This window comes from Falco rusticolus, chromosome 10 (genome assembly GCF_015220075.1).
Source record: "Falco rusticolus isolate bFalRus1 chromosome 10, bFalRus1.pri, whole genome shotgun sequence".
Taxonomy (NCBI): domain Eukaryota; kingdom Metazoa; phylum Chordata; class Aves; order Falconiformes; family Falconidae; genus Falco; species Falco rusticolus.
In genome coordinates, this window is record NC_051196.1 from 8,173,200 (window position 1) to 8,192,355 (window position 19,156).

The 19,156-nt window shown below is 41.6% G+C and overlaps 2 protein-coding genes across 3 annotated transcripts; both read right to left on the minus strand.

The window, feature by feature from the left end:
* Positions 1 to 1,225: 1,225 nt before the first annotated feature.
* ASCL3 (achaete-scute family bHLH transcription factor 3) lies at positions 1,226 to 6,200 on the minus strand. Of its 2 annotated transcripts, none has more exons than XM_037402472.1 (2): positions 4,202 to 6,200; positions 1,226 to 2,128 (listed from the first exon to the last, which is right to left on the minus strand). In XM_037402472.1, the coding sequence occupies exon 2, from the start codon at positions 2,121 to 2,123 to the stop codon at positions 1,569 to 1,571; it is 555 nt and encodes a 184-aa protein (XP_037258369.1). In that variant the 5' UTR covers positions 2,124 to 2,128; positions 4,202 to 6,200; the 3' UTR covers positions 1,226 to 1,568. The 2 variants fall into 2 exon arrangements, with proteins under 2 accessions (XP_037258369.1, XP_037258368.1); XM_037402471.1 differs by having other exon boundaries at positions 2,408 to 6,200.
* Positions 6,201 to 6,305: 105 nt separating this feature from the next.
* On the minus strand, positions 6,306 to 15,897 carry TMEM9B (TMEM9 domain family member B). Its single transcript, XM_037402469.1, has 5 exons — positions 15,739 to 15,897; positions 14,079 to 14,170; positions 10,374 to 10,482; positions 9,264 to 9,398; positions 6,306 to 7,486 (listed from the first exon to the last, which is right to left on the minus strand). The coding sequence occupies exons 1-5, from the start codon at positions 15,820 to 15,822 to the stop codon at positions 7,331 to 7,333; spliced, it is 576 nt and encodes a 191-aa protein (XP_037258366.1). The 5' UTR covers positions 15,823 to 15,897; the 3' UTR covers positions 6,306 to 7,330.
* Positions 15,898 to 19,156: the final 3,259 nt, after the last annotated feature.

Sequence of the window (19,156 nt, forward strand, 5' to 3'; positions counted from 1 at the left end):
TGGTGTTGCACTGGGAGACTGCAGGGGCAGACACGGGAATGTAAGAGGACGCAGTCCTCTAAGCTTTCTGCCTACTATTGCAGGGCAAAAAATAGCTCCACACAAAGCTACAGTTCAGATTTTAAAAAAAGCAACCCACCACCACAGGGTATTACCAATAAACTAGCTTGAAATGCTGAAAGAAAGGTTGAAGCCGAGACAAACTGCGATCAAATCGCTTCACAAACTTTCCCGTTTCACAATGGGAAGGATTCATTAACTCTACCCTCTTCTTGCAAAGTACGTATCAAAACCATGCCAAAATACAATGCAGAAATCGGTTCAGCTCTGCTGTGATCCCTAATCTTCATTTTTTCCCTTAACAGCTGTTAACTCTTCTTTTTTTTTTTTTCCCCCCTTCTTTTTTTGGGGGGTGGGGGTGGGGTGGGTGGGTGGAGGGGGAAATAATTGCATTTTGTAGGTTTCTTCCAATTCACTGCTATAAAAACAAGGTAACAGAGGGGATAACTGCAATTAGGGACAAGGATACAGCACTTCAGAAGTCTGCAGCCATTTTCTGTACGTTGCACTGCACCCACAGACTACCTGTTCTCACGCTGTCAGCAGAATTGTTAATAATAGAATTCCCTTACATACAGCAAGCATTAAGAATGCTTTGCCAGTTATGAACTAAACTCTCTTCACATAAATCTATTCTATACCATTTAGCTGAAACTATCAATAGTGCAGAGGAGCAGACTGGGAAGTCAGGGAAGACCACCCCAGGCCTCAACCACTACCAGTGAAAATCCCCCAAAATTTGTTGCAGGATTATTCCACATCCCCCCCCCCGGAGGCTGAGACCTTGCCAACCCTCTTTATATTGTGTATTGTATGAGCAATCCTAGTAATTTTTAAGGGCACTGACAGCTGAAGAAATCATCCCATTTTCAACAGAAATTAGGCTAAGTCAATTTTTAATAGGATTAAAATATTCATTAACAAGAAAAGGATGGAATAGCAAGACGTTACGCACTTCCTATGCTCAGTAACTGCTCCAGAGAGCTGCTACTCTCCTCTTTTTACCTTCCCCTTTTAAACAAAGTTAAATGTTGGCATCTAACAACATTCCTGGGAACCTTTAATGAGACCTTTTAAAAGAAACACCAGAAATTAGACCAAAAATCTTTAAAGAAAGTGCATGTGAGAGAAAACCAGTAACATTACAGAAAATGAGAGGAATCTCTCAGTCTCATCAGTGGAAAGATTTTATTTTAAAGCATGCAGGTTGCAATGATACATACAGTTACTTCACACAAACAGGTATTACTTTGGGTTTGGTGACAATTTTAGAAGTGTTTTCTAGTTTCCATGAACGAACTAACTTAGGCCATTCAGATGCGATTTCTCCAGTTGCCTTTTTCGTTTCTAAACGTAGTTACTATCTGCAAATTTACAACTCTTGTGTGGGCTGAGACTGACGCATACTATGATCTGCTCCAAGGATGTGCCAGGAACCTGCACGTCATTAATAACGTAGTGGCTACTAGGTTCCCAGGCAGGATACCTTTTGCTTGGTTTGGAACATTTTAGATGGTCTTCAAAAACTGGTTTTGTTTGTTAATCACTTTAGGTGCTTGGCTTGGCTCCATGACATTTTTTTCTGCCGCCCCAGAATCACTGTACAGAACAGACTGTAGGTAGCTAATGTATTTTATCGCAGCACGGAGTGTTTCTACTTTGCTGAGCCGCTTCTCCAAGTATTCCTTAGGTAGGTGATGCCTCAGCTTAGCATAGCCTTCATTGACGCATTTAACCCTCTGTCTCTCCCTCTCATTCCTCTTTCGGATGAAAGCTGGCCCGTAGGAGTACTCACTTCTGCGGTAAGTGGAATGGAGCATTTGGTAGGGCAAGGTGCAGGGCTCACTGTAGAAGTTCTCCGCGATGAGATGCTCAGATGTGAAAGGCAGGAACGACAGATCTTCAGAGCAAGTGACCTGATTTGGCATCTCTGGGTACACATGAAATGTGACCACTGGGTCAGCACCAAAGGGCCGAGCCAGCTGTATGTGCTGAGCCTCAGTGCAAACGGACAACTTGTCCATGAGGTTACAGTAGCTTTTGCCATCCATCAGGTTCTGCATTTAACCTGGAAACGCATTAATTAGGTAACAGTTTAAACAACTCATACTGAACAGCAGAAAAAACTCACCTGGCCTTACCAACACCTGGCATTACTGGCATTTTCCAAAGAGACTTTTAATGCATTTGTAACATTTTAGAACAGCGTTGGAAGATCATCACACAGAAAAGACGATGTCCCATTTGAAAATACAGGAAAGTCAATCAGCAACACTGATGAAAATAATTCACAACAAATTTTAAGAAAATAAAGCCACTAAAGCTCTCTAAAGGAAACAAGTCTCACCTCACCTTTAGAAATGAAGAGCATCTACCTTTACGTACACCACACAGGTCTAGCTTGCTCCAAATCTGCCAAAACTTCCATCTCTGTCAGATGATAAACAAAGCAGGCCAACATCCGAGGCATACCCTCCACCCCCTTCTCCTCCCCCAAAAAATTAAATCTACAATTCCAGTAACAGACTCCATATCCATACCAAAAAGCCTTCATAGACAAATTATTTTTTCTCTCTCAATTTGATGTCTCATTCACTACACTATCTGAATTGGATGGAAAACCTGTGCTGGGAATGGATCTTAATTTCATGTCTGTCAGGTATTACATCCGTTCTACATAAAAAGGTTTACAAGAAGTTTAGAGGATTAATTTCTGCTAAATCTAACATCTCTTTGGGTCCTCATGCTCCTTCTGCACTCACCTTCAAACCAAACACAGATATGAAATACTAAATACAATCCTACTGACAGAGGATTATGAAATAATTAATTCATTAAAGGAAAAAATGCGTGTCCTAAACTATTGTAACAATTATAAATTATTTTACTAAGAAGAGACTGCACACAGTCATTGGTGCACTGCTAGAAACCTGTCACTCAGACTGGCCCACTAAAACCACACAGCCTCTCTTCAGAGCAGCGTTACAGCAGGCTTAACTACTCAAATCACACTTCCATATTTATTAGAAAGATAATCTTGCAGGTTTTTTGTTTGTGGAATTTGTTTGTTTATTGGTGGTTTTTTTTCCCCAGGAAGCTACTTTATAGTGCCTTCCCAATATCATTATTCAAACAGTTAAATATCAGTATAACTGCAATGACTGTTACCTAATAGCTACTTAAAAATAAACTTTAAATAGTTACTTCTTGAAGAATTACTGTGATCCATCCTCATCGACTGCAAGCAATACTTACCTAAACAGACTCAATCAAAAAATGCTCTTACTCACCCATCCACTTCTACACCTATACATTGCTGTCTAAACCGCTTCAGTTATATTACACCCTCTAAAATGGAAAACACACCTGAACATTAAACTAGGTTACTAGAAACATCTAGATTCCGTACTCGCATAAACCTTGCAAAGCTTCAAATGTTCTGACCATGGTTCCATAACGTAACTCGGATCCTCTTAATCCTTCACAAGGCTGTGGGGATATTTTAACATTTGCTAATGACTTCACACCTGCTACATTTAACACAAAGAGAATTTTTACTCAGTATGGACCTATCCCCACAACATACTCTATCAAAATGCCTCTGTATTCAGTGTTGCCTCTTTTTCTAATGATGTAGACCTCACAACAGAAATCTTAAGTTAAAAATTGATTTATAGCAGGCTGTTAGACAAGAAAGTCACATGCATCTTAAACAGGTACTTCTGCAGGTAGGCTGAAAGCATGAACACACATCCATTTTGCATTGATATACATGCAGAAAATCAGACATGAATATATACACTCATCATAAAATGAAAACAGTAGACAGTCATCTTTCCCTTTTCTACTTCCACAGGTTGGATTAAAAACTTTCTGCTGCTGACAACTTAAAAGCATTATCTGAGGAAAAAATAAATAAATGTTAACACAGCAAAAAACCCCAACTTTACAGCAAAACGTCACTACAGAGCAAGAAACCAAAACCAACACAGCCCTCGAGAAGAGATCCGTGCGGTATTTGGTGCTTAGTACTGACACTTCTGCTGCATGATAGCATCACATAGAACAGTTACCTGCTGCCTTACTACCTGCACCAAGTGCAAAACACAAGTGGATAGAATTGTTTTCCTTTTAGACTCACCAGTCTTCAGATGAAAGCAAAATCCAAGGAAACAAGACGTGCTATTTTAAGACTGATGAATAATACCTGAAGACATCTGAATGATATTAGAAGAAGTTAGTGTTCCATTTTTCTTACACCATATTAAATATGAGCTCATATTAAACACAATTCCTTAAAAAGCTACAGAAGCACTGTTACCGCATAGCTGGTAGAAGTGATTTACAACAACATTGATATTCAGCAAAGATCTGTGGCTAGATAGAGCAGTACACAAGTCTCTTACCTGAATTATGTAGCTTGTTCCGCTGAGTCAATGACTGCTGCAATTTATAGTGCATTGACAACATGCAAAGTAGCTTACAGTTAGATCTGCTCATTTCTGGTTTGGCTTTTCTACCCACACCACAGCTATGATGGCAACAAAACTTGGCATTAAGGGCTAGAAATTTCAAAATTGTACTGAACACAACCAGAATACCTGCAAAAGTGATCAGGAATGTACTTTGTTTACTTCCTGAATTCTGTTACAATTTATTAAAGCAGTATTTCCATTTATTGGCATTTCGTACTTCAATGTCTAAATATAACAATCAGCTAGAATTTAGTTAAATAGTTACCATCAAGGCAGAAACAAAATAATTTTCATAGCTTCATTTTAAACACAGAAATTCAGCATTTATGTAAAAGAAACTTGTGATGGATTTGTCTCCAGATTAGACAGAGGACACACATTGGTTAGCTTCATACTGTCAAATTTAATCTTTCTATACCTGTAATTTTGGGAAATGCGCTTAGCCTTAAGTAGTGTAACACCATAAAAAAGGTCTCTATTAAAACATTCATAAAGGTAGACAAGATTTACAAAACAGTGAGCAAATCAGTAGCAAGACAAACATTTTAAACTTTTGCTTAAACTTAGAAATACAGCATGGAACAATCAGTCTGTGTAATAAAATATATGTAGCATCTATATACCTATATATATCATATATAGGTATATACACACACACACATATATAGCTGCCTAGTTGTATGGGTGCAACAAAATAGAACAGCTACCTTCAGAATTCCCAATTTTTACAGGACTACCTTGACACTTTAGACTATCTTGCTATTTGACCCTTCTATCAATCATAGTAAAACCACACAAAAAACCCCCAAAATCAAACCAGTTTTGCTTACAACTTTCAAAGACGCTGTAAGATTAAAAACACTTGATCCACTACCAAGAGAGACACATACAGCCAGCCTTGTCTTCTCAGGACTCTGCCTTCAGACAGAGCATTCTGCTTCTGCTGCCCCTGTGCACGGCCACACCAACGCTGTATTCCATGCCATCCTTGCCACGCCAGCTTCAGGCCTCATTAGCCCGTAGCCAAGAGGTAGAACACCTGCTAGGACTGGGAGACAGGTATGTGTTCAACAAACAAGCCACATCATTTTTCTTTAGGGGACCCTAGGTACATCACTGTCATAACCGGTTATTGACTCGCCAGTGTGGGATAACACTGTAACTGAACTCAAGTTCGGATTTTTTTTTTTTCCTTTATCCTGTCAATCTACCTTGTGCCTTGTTTGTTTGTTTTAATTTAATGAAAGAATCCTGTGCCTCCACCAATTAGCCACCCATCATAATTCCTTCCAGATTAACTCAGTTTTTAGAAGACTACAGGACTGACAAGAGAATGAAGCTCTGTATCTGCAAAAGAGCTGCAGTCAGAGCATACATTGTTACGGAACAACTATGTTTCCAGCCCTGATGTGCAGCCGTATGTGCGCAGGTACAGTTTATTTCCCATGCTACTCTGTCCCTCAGGCTCTTGACTAAGCAAGCCAAAACCACACCCAGCAACATACAGCACCATTCCACATACCATTTCCTTCCACACTGGAACTGAAACTGTTTAAGACAATAATGTAACTACATACGCATAGCTAAATTTGAGTCAGGAATTATAAACTTTTTTTCAATCAGAAATTTGAAGAGCCTTTCTTTCCTTTATCTAAGCACTGAACTAATGCATATTTCTACTCTGAAGCATTGTCAGAAAAGTGCCTTTATAGATGAAACTTGCACACAGGGTAATAAGGGAGAAAAATGATGACATACAGATAACAAATCCATTTTTCAAAAATTGGTTTTATCTTTAATTGTTACATTCCAAAGGGGATATATGAAAGTTAGTCATCTAGCAACTGTATACCTCTTAAGAGATGAGTACAGAATCACAGATAAAAAAATACACCTAACTCCCAAGATGACAGGTGCTAGAGAAAGTATGTGCCTTACACCATGAATCCAGACAAATGCAGAAAGATTTTTTTATAATAAATATTTCATCATATACTAACTCCTGAGACTTTACCCATGAAAAGAAAGGGAAAAGTTGTTGGTTTGGTTTTTTTTTTTTTTTAAGAGATTCATACACATACAATATATTAAGCTATTAAAGCAAAATAGAACAAAATGCCAACACTGTCTTGATACGCACTGCATTTGAGTTTATCTACATCACAGTACTTTAAGTATGCAGCTCAAAGAGTCAGTGTCCACGTAAGTTTTGCCTTAAATCTGCAAACATCACTTGACATACAAGCATCTTGAAAGTATGAGTGCAAGAAACCAAATGATGAATCCAGGCCATCAGGATTTCATTCTCCGATATGAAAACTACGCTGCAATATTTAGATTTCCAGTACCTAGCATTAGTTGGCAGAAAAATCGAAGTATATTTACAAAAGGTCTTTACATAAAGTGATTAGTGAGTTGTAAGTAATTACTGTGTTCCCAGGTACTTTTTAACCACATAAACAGCAGAGAGAAATATATAGTTAAAAACCACCATAAAGTTACAACTGTAAATAAGGTACCACAGTGGCAACCCAAGACATCTTAGGGTTTGGGGTTTTTTTTCCAGTTTTGTTAGTAAAAGCCATTTGAAAGTGTAAAGATTTTAGCTTTTGGTTCACTGATCTTTTTAAATTGCTTCCACTCCATTCCTTCAAAGTTCAAATACTTTATTTTTTAAAAAATCAATAATGAACTATTCAAGAAAACCCTTCTGAATTGGCAGGATCAGGAAGACGTAAGTCAGCTCTTTCAATTAGTTCACTTTACTTCCCTGGAGTTATTTCACTGAGACACAATTAACTCAGCACAACATGACGGTCAAAGACAGATTTGCGTTGCTCTTGGACCTGTAACTTCCAACGCTGCTGGGCATACTCCACTTTGTTCAACACATTGGCACGGCTCCGAGAACGAGCCAGCACATCGTGTGCATTTGCAAAAGGCTGGTGATCCTGGAATGGCAAAAAACACAAGTTAGATCTCAACAACTCCACTGAGCAATTACAGCAGTCTCTGTTGTTACATGCCAAAGGATGTGGGAGTTTTGGGGGGTGTTTTTTGTTTGCTTTAAAGTAAACAAGCCGTTTCAATGTGGTGGTCAGTAATAATGACCGAGGTATTTTTTCAAGTTAAAACTACACTTCAGTTTCTCATTCAAAGTTAACTTCCACAGGTTTCCCAAATACACTAAAGTTCATGACACTGTCGAACAATTATCTGCTGTCCAGAGACATCACGGTGAGCTACAAGATCATAACCACAGTCTTGCGTCCACTAGCAGCTGGTGGGACAGAAGCCTAGAATAGACCCAGGTGCTGGGAGCCTCCTGTTGAAGTCACAAAAGCATTTCACTTTAAAACTGAATTCAAGAGTCAGTTCTCTGCCAGCTCTTGGCCAGTTACCATCAGGCAATTCAGGATGTTCACATGCAGCTTCTATATAAAACCAACACACTCTGATGTTTACTAAACTAAACCTATTGTACTGAGCTGCCTAAAAGCACAGTGTCAATACAGCTGTTTAAGCGACACAGCTCAACAATAACTGAGTGCTTGTTTAATATTTACTCTGTTTTCTAACTGTACCTACAAAGCTTTATTTTCTTTAGTAAATATAACCAAGTTATAAACAGTAAGAGGTGGAACTGAACTTCTTATTTGTCTGTTTTGGACAAAGTCATGTTGCTAAAGCTATGTCAGAAAGCATTGCATATACAATACCTAATGACAAATAACATAATTATGTCCTGTATTAAATAACCAGGGGGGTTGTACATCTACACTTCATATTCCATTCTTTTTCCCCCCAGAACACTCTTGAAGACATTAACAGATTTTATTTGTGACTATACTGGGTAGAGTACCTCAATGATAATTCTTACTAGTACAGAGATTACCATTCACGATACCCCTCTCAGTGAGTGATGCCTACAAAGCACTGAAGCTACACATGGGCTTCAATGGGCTAAGAAATATACTCACAGAGAGCAAGAGACAAACCCTGATCCAAAGAGCTATAATCTTACCATAAAAAATTATGTAGTTGGATATACCTAGAATGAACAGTTAACAGGTGACAAATCACTCACAGGGAAACAAAATCACCATAGCAACACATTTCTACCATAAAATAGATGGTGGAAGGGAGAGGGCGGGACAAGCTAGATGGTACTAGCTTTCCTGATAAACAACAGTCTCAGCTGAAAGGCTAGCTACTGACAATTTCTATGTAGACAACAAACAGAAAAAAGAATTGCAGAGGTCTATGGAAGTGGCATACATTCACCACTTGCCACTGCTATCAATGGGCCACCAGAAATGGCAAACATACTGACTTGAAATGCAGCAACAAAATCTTTTTGTACACAGAAATCCAAGAAGTAAGCAATTTGCATAAATGTGATCACTAGCAAGACTGTACAGATCACTAACAATTAGGAAGTTGGAACTCCTATATAAGTTTACCTCCATTCCTACTCTGTTTCTTCTCTGAGAAGATAATCTGTACCTATATCCGAGATAATGAAACAGTCCTCATCTCGCTACTTTCTAGCCCAGCGAAAAATAAAAGTGGCTTCACAAAGGTGAGAACAGCTTTCTTTTCCTCTCCCTTCAGGAAAAGTATTTACACTGCCTGGAAAAAAGGCTTCTCATCCCACATAGTTATTTAACAGCTAACCATCCTAACCTTTATGTTAACCCAAGTATGCAAGCACTCTGGTGAACTCACCCCAATATCTTCATCACTTTGTATGAGCTGTGAATGTCCAAAAAGACGTCTCTTCAGGACGGGTTCCACCAGGGTAAGGTACACCATGTACAGAAGAAGTAGGCCCAAAATAGACAGGTATATGATGATCGTAACCTACACAATGCAAGCACATTTTATGCCAGAATTGTGACACTCCCCCCGCAATCTCTCAGCAGGCAGCAAGGACCAAAAGAAGAGCATGTGAGAAGATTGTGATGAGCCTGTCAAACTGCGGTAGTGTCATCAGACGGCTTAAAACCCACAGAGAAAAAAACACCAGGCTATGACACCAGGTATTAAAAGGGTTTGGAGCAGATGTATGTTAGCCTGGAACAGTTTCTCTTAGTGAGGCCTCGCTAAAAATCTTATGCTATCCCTCTTAAAATAACTTGGGATTATAAATCTCACTTCAACCAAGTCAACTGTTCAGTTTGGCTATTAAACTGGGGTGAAAAATCTGGGGGTCCTGCACAATCTCCATTCTCTAGCATAGATCTGTCTTCAAACAGTCACTGAGAAACACAGGAAGGCAGAAAGAAATACCAAACTTCTAAAAGACCACAAAACTGAGTCTGTGTTATAAACAAAGAAAAGATGCGCTGCACAATATATTCACCCCAGCCTGGGGCTCAATGACTCCAATGTGATAACAATGTGAAGAACACAGAAATCATCCATTACAACAAACATGGACAACTTTGCTCCTTGTAGCTTGCTAATGTATAAAGAAAATTTATAGTAATCCAGTTAAGACGACTGAATAACGAGACACCTTCTGAAATAATAATGAAAACAAAGTCCACAGCTTTACAAAATGCCCTAAAACACTCAGAATTTCAGCAAGATGTAAAGCCTTATCTCAAAAGTGGAGATCTTCAATAAAGATTCTGAAGTCCACTCCTTCAGCTATAGCTTGATGCTATTGTTACTACTCAAGATAAACTGTGAGCAGCTATCATGGAAAAAAAGTTAAATCTTGGGCTGCTTTAGAAAATTTTTCCCTTTAAAAAGAATATTTATCTAAAAGACAACAAACTTATTTACTGATCAGTTGAAGTATCTAATATATGCCAACAGAATTACGTTTACCTTAATTGTGACAGAGCTTCTCTCTTCATATTTGCATTCACAGCGTAAACAGTATGCTTCTACATCAGGTCCAGGGACAGGCATAGGCTCAACCACATGAAGACAATCACTGAAGAAAGACAGAAACTACCCAGTCAGTTTTGAGCCGATTTTAGCTTACCTGTTCCACTATGAATGCAGACCCCACCTGCATAAGCTGAGAAGTCACCTCTACTATTCTAAATTATACGTATCCAATTCTAAATGGCTATCACACAATTATTTCACTTAAGCAAGACATTCAGCTATAGGCAAACTGCAAAACAAGTTTTAAGACCTTTCTAACTCAGTACAACGTTTTCATTTTTTGGTGAAATTATTAAAGCTGTTATAACAAGTCCAAGGACTTGAATCCCAGCTCAAATTTGACACCAACATTACGGATGAAAGTGAATTCCATCTATACACTTCTTTCTTCATCATACTCAAAACAGTCTTGTTCTATCCTTCTACATCTGAACCGAGATTAACCTCCCTTTGGTGTTTGTGAACAGAAGGCCTTTTTTCTTGCCATCACAAGTTACAGGCATTGAAGAAAGAAAAGAAGTCAGATGACTGTTTCTCTAAGCAACAAGATAACGAATAAATAGCATTCAGCTTTCAGCACCAGACACCGATGCAAAAGCATCATTTGACTTAAAAGATTACAAAATAAAAGTCAGTGCCACGCCAAAAAGAGTGGTTGACAATCTTAGGGGCATTCTATACCACAGCACTGAAATCCAGCTGCCAGGAGGCAACTGCTTCCACCACTAGCTTATGTAATATTGGCCTTTTTGCTGTCTCAGGCTGGTTGTTCAGAGTGCACATCCCAGGCTTCCCGCAAAGCACCCACAGAACAAGCACATGTTTCACCTTTATCCTGGTTAACTCATTGTTAGCACAGTCAGAAGTAGGTAATGAAACAAAATGCCTGAGGTGACAGCAGCAGCCTAGTATTCAGCGCTCCACTGGGCTAAATTACAACGCTGCAAACACACGGCCAGGCACTGACTCTTCTGTTGCTTTGCCATTTCTTCTTCATAACTAAAACTACTGAGTGTCAAGTCACATCCTCTGGAGGGGAGTGGAAATCTTATTTTTCTCATTTATTTGAAAACAGTATTACATTCTCTTCTGTGGAGGAGTGCAGTATTCAAGCTACAGAATCAAAAATACATGCAAGTTATAGTCTACGCTATTTGCGTTCCTAGGATTGAAAGCTTGCATCAATATGCTGCGTAAGTGCAGCAGAAAGCTTGTACATAGCTGAAGTACAATAGTGAGCCTGTTGGTGTGAATAGATCAAATATTAGCATTTTTTTTCTCCAGTTCACTGTTTCAAGCTGTTAGCAGTATAAACCAGAACCTTAGAATTTTGATGATGTGTTTCCTTGGACTGCGATTCCATGGCAATTTCAGAGGAAAATGCAGAAAAGGTTGATTCTTTTCTGAACGGTTTCCCCACTCAACTGCCTCTACATTACCACCTCCTCCCTTGCATCTGCAGTAACAGCACTGAGAAAGCAGCTCTTCCAAGGCAAGCTAGGCTAGTCAGAAGGGCAGCTGCTGCTGCACAGACAGATCTCCAGTCCGTTCAGCCCATCGACAGGGTGTCCTCCCTGTCCATGACCACCACTGCAGTCAGCCTCTGTACACCATTACTTCCGAAGTGTAAAATACAAACACCCACAATTTTTAAGGGGGTTATTCCATCCTGTAGGTGCTTAGGCATCACTATGATTGCCTAGCATGCTGTCCATCAGGGCGGGATTGCCTGCAATAGCTCCAAAACTCAGTCCAGAAGAGTGAACGCTTTTACTTTATTGGTGTCAAAGCACCCCAGCCCACATGGATGTTATCATAACACGCTGTTCGCCAGTCTGAAGCCAAAGTACTGACCACTCCAAGTAAAGAACTGAAACATCTAAGAGTATCATGATGCATGTTATGGGTTCAACATGCAAAATTAAATTTTCATTTTGTCTGGACAAGCCAGCAGTAAGTGGCCATTATATTGTACATAATTCATAAAGACACAAAAAATTGATCTGGCTCTTGTCATGTGAGTAACTGATCTAAATACCTAAGGATGGTGCACATCAGCCAGTTCTATTCAATAACAAGTCACTTGCACTGATGTAGAAGCCAAAGCACAGCACTAAATCAGTCTATTTTATTGCACATACACTAGCAATCACGTCTTTTAGAAAAGGCAAGAAGACTTGAACAGAAGATCAAAGCTATAAAATGTTCCCAGATGGTCACTTAAGAAATTATCTCAACAAAACGAGATTTAAGATCGGAAAACAGATTTTTGAGATTCTGCATGCATCAGTACCTGTCACCATAAAAATCAGTCAAGTCTTCAAAGGCAATTTTTCTATCAATCAGTACCAATATTGATTTTAAGGGAAACAGGATCTTTTCTCCTAGTAAGGCACACACTAAGCAGTGCTTGCTGAAAAAAAATCCATTTTCATTTGCAGATTGGTAAAGAACAATAAAACCAGTAACACTGCTACTCAAATGTCTGCTGCAACTGGAATTCTCCCAGTATGGTTCATCGCTGCAACTTAACATGTCATAGTAGGACTCATGTTAAGTTAATCATGTGTGACAAAAATAGTAATATCAATTGGACAGTACCTTTTATGTTTATTAGATTATAATTTACAGCATTGTTTCTCACAGTTCTTCTGTATGTAATCTAATTCTCCTGTAAGCCAAGGCACACCTCTACACATACCTGTATCACTAGTTTTATTCATATAACTATTTTTGTGAGCCCACTCAGGGTCAACAAATTTGTGTTATCAAGATGCCAACCTGCTGCTACCCATCAGACTGAAAAGTCTTTTATAAATTCTTAATGTAACTGAAGAAGAGTCAATAAACCAAGTAGTATGTCATGTTTTTATAGGCTGACCCAAGAATCTCTGAACATTTCCAACATCAACACAACTCTGAAACATGGTCTTTTATTTGTATGATTCACAAAGACACACAAGGTGAAATTACACAAGGGAGCCATGCCAATATAACAAATCACTGCCTGTCATCCTTTCTTCCCCAACCCCTCAACCCTGGTCATCACATATCAGCCTTTGCTGGGACAGGAGTCTGACAAATGCCATAGGTGGCCTAAACAATACACAACAGAGAACACTGCTGGAGCACAGAGATGCAAGACCTCTCTCTCTGGAAAACATATGTTGTTAAGATTGCTCAGGCTGTGTCACATAACTGCATTCTCTGGCTGCAATTCTGAGGAACAGAGATCTGCAGAAACAATCTCTAAATGACAGGATGGGTTTCAAGAGTGGAGAAAGAGAAAACAATGCTCCCGAATCCCAGTTCCATAACTATGCTCCCTTGCCTTTACGACATTTCAAATCATTGGATCCAAATTACAACACCCTCTTCCCTTCCACTACTTCCAAGTCTAAATTAATAACTAAACATGCAAACAAGCAAACCAAAACAGAAGGCAGGGCATAAGCTATAGATTTCAAGCCTTTTCACTTGCTAGAGAGCTCAATTGTGGAGCACTTTTAAAAGTAAAGTTCCAGTTAGTTACACAAGAGATGTAATTTCTCGTAGCACCACCACAGGGAAGACACATATTATCACTATGGAACAAGTCTTTAACCCGTAAGACTCATTATAAATTTAACATACACTCACCAGTCTTTCTGTGAAACATTTTTGTTGTAAATCTGGCCCGAATGGTCTTTGTAGGGAGGACAGATGCACTTACATCGGACATCCTCAGAATTCTGTAAAGTAAACAACATGCTTAGAACAAATCATCATCAGTAACCATAACAGGATACAGAAAGCACTCTTCACATAATACATTAAATATTTAACACAAACTACTTGCAGGTTATCCATGAATAACATTACTCAGGATTTCCTTCAAGTTTAAAAACAACTCCTCCTAAATACTAAGCAAGCAAAGCAATTTGTCAAGTAACTATTAGACAGCAAACACATTCTTCATGAAAAAAATCTGGAGTTTAAGCTCACTCTTTAAGAAAAACACACGTTCAGAAGTTACTGATGTTGGCGTACTCAACTATTGAATTTGTGAGGACAGCTGTCTAACAGACACAATAACAACCTTAAAATAAATTAAAGACTATCATCCCCAAATGGAGATTGGCAAAGAAACCTCTGTGGATAATTCTGTCCTCCCTGGCCACATGAGAAACAGCTCTGTAAGGAAAACTACAACCCACGGTCCTCTCGTCTTAAACAGCAGCAGGTTATTGTGAGTTAGAGGAAAATAGCACAAAACCAGTATTCCAAATGAAGGCAAAGTAAATGTGAGAAATTACAGAAACTTGTAAAAGGAAGTTTTAGAGAAACAACATTTGCACAAGCAACAACAGGCACTGCAGAAACAAGTGAGGAGAATTAACTGCTACAGGCAGTGAGAAAGAAGTAGTACCTAAAATGAACATTTAGATCACTACTGGGAAAAATGGAATTTCAGAAGACAACCAATTTGTGTAGTGTATTAATACAGAAGATTTCATTCTCTTCCCAAGTTGCACAAGAACAGAAAACCCTATGGAGATGCTCAGCAAGGAGTTACAGATGAAAGCAGTCTCAAAGCTGACTCAATAACTTATTTGAGCAAATAATAGGAGACAAACATGGCTTATCTAAAGCTCGAGGCAATTTCTAACGGCATTACAGAATAGGAAACCTTGGTAATAAACTGCACTGAACACTGAAGTCAGAGAAGACCTCGGTGGGCAGAGCCCAGCTGAAAAACCCTGACCAGCTACATGCCAAGGCACCTCTGGGCTCACCCCGGAGGAGTTGAAGAGCGGATTATGAGGGAAAAGGAGAAAATTCCGAGGCACGGGCACCCTGAGGAGAGGGCAGCCTTTCCCTGTCAGGAGACACGGTGTCCCCAGGGTGTCCCCAGGCCACCCCCGGGGCTGCCCGCCAAGGGCCAGCACCGGCCCAGGGCAGGCCAACAGCCGGCAGGGAGGCACCGAGCGCAGGGCCTCGGCCCCAGCGAGGCCCTGCCGTGCGTGACGGCCCCGCCGACACAGGGCTGCTCTCCCCGAGCCGGCACAGGCCGCACACGCCCGGCGGCCGCAGCAGCTGGGGGCCGGCGCTAACATAGCGACGCCGGGCCAGCGGGCCCTGCTCCTCCCGGCTGCCCCACGGGACCCCGCCGGAACCACCCGAAGCAGCCCGAGGCGGGGACGGGCGTGCGGAACCACCGGGGGGGCACCGAGCGACCGGGCGGAGGAGGGCAAGGCCCCGGTACCGGGAAGGGTGGCGGGGAGTACCACCGCGATCCGCTCCCCCGCGCCCCACTCACCTTAGCCTCAGCGCCCAGCCCCAGCAGAGCGGCCAGCGCCAGCAGCGAGCACAGGCGCGCCGAGCCCCCGCAGCGGGCCGCCATGTCGGGCCCCGAGCGCTTATCGCCGCCGCGCCGCCGCCGGCCCCGCCGCGCCCGCCGCCATCACTTCCGCCTTCCGCCGGCCGCACGTCAGGCGGCGTCCGGTAGCGACGCGGCCCCCCGGGAACGGCGGCGCCGACGAGCGGTTCCGGGCTGAGAGAGCCCAGCCGGGCTCGGCCTGCGGCCCGAGGGCGGCCCCCGACAGGGCAGCGGGTTCCCGCGGGCCCCCCCGGGCGGGCAGCCCGACCCCCCCGCGCTGCTGGGGCTGCCCCCCTACGGCCGCCGGTGCCGGTTCTTGGGCCCGGCCGGGGCAGGCGCTCACGGCTCTGACAGGCCTCACAGCGAGCAGCGGGCCGCCTGGCTCAGCCCCTTTATTCTCCGACTTTTTTATACCTTGTGCCCTTCCTACATCCGTTTTCTGCCCTGAACTGGAAAGGAGCGACACTGCACACCATCAAAAGCGGCCCTGTACCCTCTCTCCTTCCCCAGCCCCCAGTGAGTGCCTGCAAGTTCATAGGAACTAAAATAATCCTTTAAATACAGTATACAATTGCGCTGTTACACTCTGTTTTAATACAGTGAGTCGTGTAATATAACAGTGCACCAGGCGCCTCGGTAAAGGACCTTGGGTTACTATGGCAACACTAAACGCTTTTATTTAAAATTCAGGGAGAATTGCCAGCAGAGTGTCATGAGCATAAGTGGGGTTTTGGCCTTCGCCAGACGACTTGTGATGACTGCATCGGCCGTGGAAGTGTTCTCAGCGTGAGGATGGCTGTGCCTTCCCCGCCACCCACGCTCATCGCCTGCAAATGCGCTGAATCTTCCGAAAAACATGGAGCGAATTTTGAGCTGAAGTCTATAAGGTGCCGTTTCAGAGGCATCACTGCGTTTGGAAGAGCTCAGTGCCAGCAAAGGTTTCCAACAGATAGTCCTATAGACTAATAACACACTCAGAGTTCTAATACGCAGGTAATAAATGCATGGGGTTTTCGGTGGCTGGAATTGCCTTTGGGATCTTCAAGCCCAGTCCTGCAGCTTCCTCAGATCCAGGGACACCAGAAAAAGAAATGTGAGCTTGTGAGCCACAGGCTCTTGATGCTGCATGAGGTAGAGATGATTTCATCTAGAAGATGAGTCCATTTTTCCCCTAGAAAAGAGCAAGCAGTGATTTAGTGTGCAAAACTGCTGGACGGATTCTTAACAGGAAAGTACTGGAAGTTTTTGTCTTAACATTTAGATTTTTTTCTGGGTTTCTTTTCTTTAATTTATTTGTCAGCACACCAGTATGAGAAGCAATACTGTTAAACTACAGTTAAAGAAAATAAAAATTAAAAAAATGTAAAAGAAAGGTGATTTTAAGAAAAAATGTGATTAAATTATTGCCTTGACCATAACTGTTCTTGAGCTATCTAATCTTCCAGAAGGGCTGAAGATGGGTTTCATCTTTAAGAGAGCTCTTGGACATTTATCTGTAGAGTCTGAGCTTTAGTGGTGTGCAGGCTGCTCCCTGCACTGCTAACTCAGCCCTTACAGGACCAACTCGCTTCAAAAGTTAATGGAGCTGAGCTCTCACATCTAATTTGCTTTTTACAAATAACACAGGACGTGCTTTAATAACAAGATTTGTTTTGAGACTTGTAACTATGCACCAGCCTCTCTAAGCTAAACCTTCCACTTTGCTATCAGTGCCATGTTGAATCAGAAGTGAGCTTGTTACAGTTTTGTAGCTGCTGTCATCGTTGTCTCCACCATCAATACTCACACACCTAGTCCCTCTGAGAGCTGCTGGCAGTCCCCTTGATCATTCAATGGCTTTGCTTCTGCAGCACGGGGGAGGGTGAAATCCTGGTTTCCCTCTGGCCACAGAGGGGATGAGCTGTGAGGTGCAGCAAATCTCCCTGCGCCATTGAGGCACAACCTGGGCAGCGCTTTCAGGAGCAAAAGGCAAGACTGCAATAAAGACATGGGTAGTGCATCCCTAAGGTGTTGATGAGGGTGAGATGCTCCAGGGGCATATCTTTTCTGCTCAGTCATCTTACAAAAATAGCTTATAAAAAGCTTTATATTCCCAGGTGCTATACGTGCAGAGTGAGCTTTTCCTTTCCTGTTGCAAAAGCCTTCCTGAAGTCACATCATCTCTGTAGCCAGCAGTGCACTAAGCTGTGTCTCTGCTCCTCCTTACTGTGCTATGCTGATTCACATGTGAATAAGAGTATTTTAAAACCTTTTCCCTGCAAATAACTTTATACACTAAGTGGTAATAACATTGGACTCCACTGTGCTGTGCCGATTTCTGTAGGGTCACTTTGTGCTCTGCAGCTGAATGGGCATTCACTGTCACAGGGTAGATGTTCCTCAGGGCAGGTAGGGTAGAGAGTATTAACCATAATTTTAATCATCTGCATTATGATTGTTTTTTACTAATGCAAATTACCATCTTTTTATGTCAGTTCAGCCTATTCACATTCAGAACTTTCCTGCTTCCCTTCCTTTTCTCAGCTGAGAAAATCTGTTCATTATCAACAATGATATAAAAGAAAAATCTGAAGGGATTATGTAAATAAGTGATTGAATCGGCACTTCTACAGTCATTGCCAACATGAAAGCAATGTGACATTTGCAGAGAAACAAAAACAAAGTAGACACAGATTCTTTTTTGTCTATCCCCTATGTTCAGTTAAAAAATTAAAATGATGGCAGCACTTGTTATTACACCAGCCTTTACTTAGCAAAGAAGTGTGGGAAGCACGTAATTACAATGTCAATTGCTCTAGGCTAATGAGAAATTCACCTTTCAGCATATTGGTCATCATCATCCATTTGAATATGTCCTGTCACTGGTACTGCATCCCTTTAACAGTTCCGTTTTGTCTCATGAGTTTCTGTTTTGGGCCAAAACCTCAGCGGTTCTGCTCAGGTCTAGCTGGTGTTCGGGCCTCGTGGTCTTTGGTCTCTGGAGAACACAAAGAGAAATCGATGCCAGTGGGGTGGATGGGGTACAAGGTGTACAATAAAAGCAAGGTTTCCAAATATAGTCCATCTCAGAGACCCATTACATTACAGTAATGCAATGTAATGGCTGGTGGCTTCCTTCCGTAACTGAGGCATTATGTAGCAATCTGCTGTTAGAAGTTACCTGAAGCCTTTCACAACAGCAATATAGGCATATGGAAAGGACAAGCTAGACAATCTGTTTACCTTGTGTGGATATTTATGATACAAAGCAAATGGAGGGAAGTGCTGAAAGAGCTCTGCATTTATTTTATCTTTCTGTCTCAGTGAATCCACTCTTGACTTTTCTGCGGGCGGTATGGGTTCAAGGTCCTTCTTTGCT

Coding starts and splice junctions, on each gene's coding strand:
- ASCL3 (XM_037402472.1), bottom strand. CDS start 2,123: ATGCAGAACCTGATGGATGGCAAAAGCTACTGTAACCTCATGGACAAG.
- TMEM9B (XM_037402469.1), bottom strand. CDS start 15,822: ATGGCGGCCCGCTGCGGGGGCTCGGCGCGCCTGTGCTCGCTGCTGGCG. Junction 10,483..14,078: donor AATGTTTCACAGAAAGACTG/GTGAGTGTATGT, acceptor GTCTTTCTTCAG/TGATTGTCTTCATGTGGTTG. Junction 7,487..9,263: donor AAAGTGATGAAGATATTGGG/GTGAGTTCACCA, acceptor TTGCCATTCCAG/GATCACCAGCCTTTTGCAAA.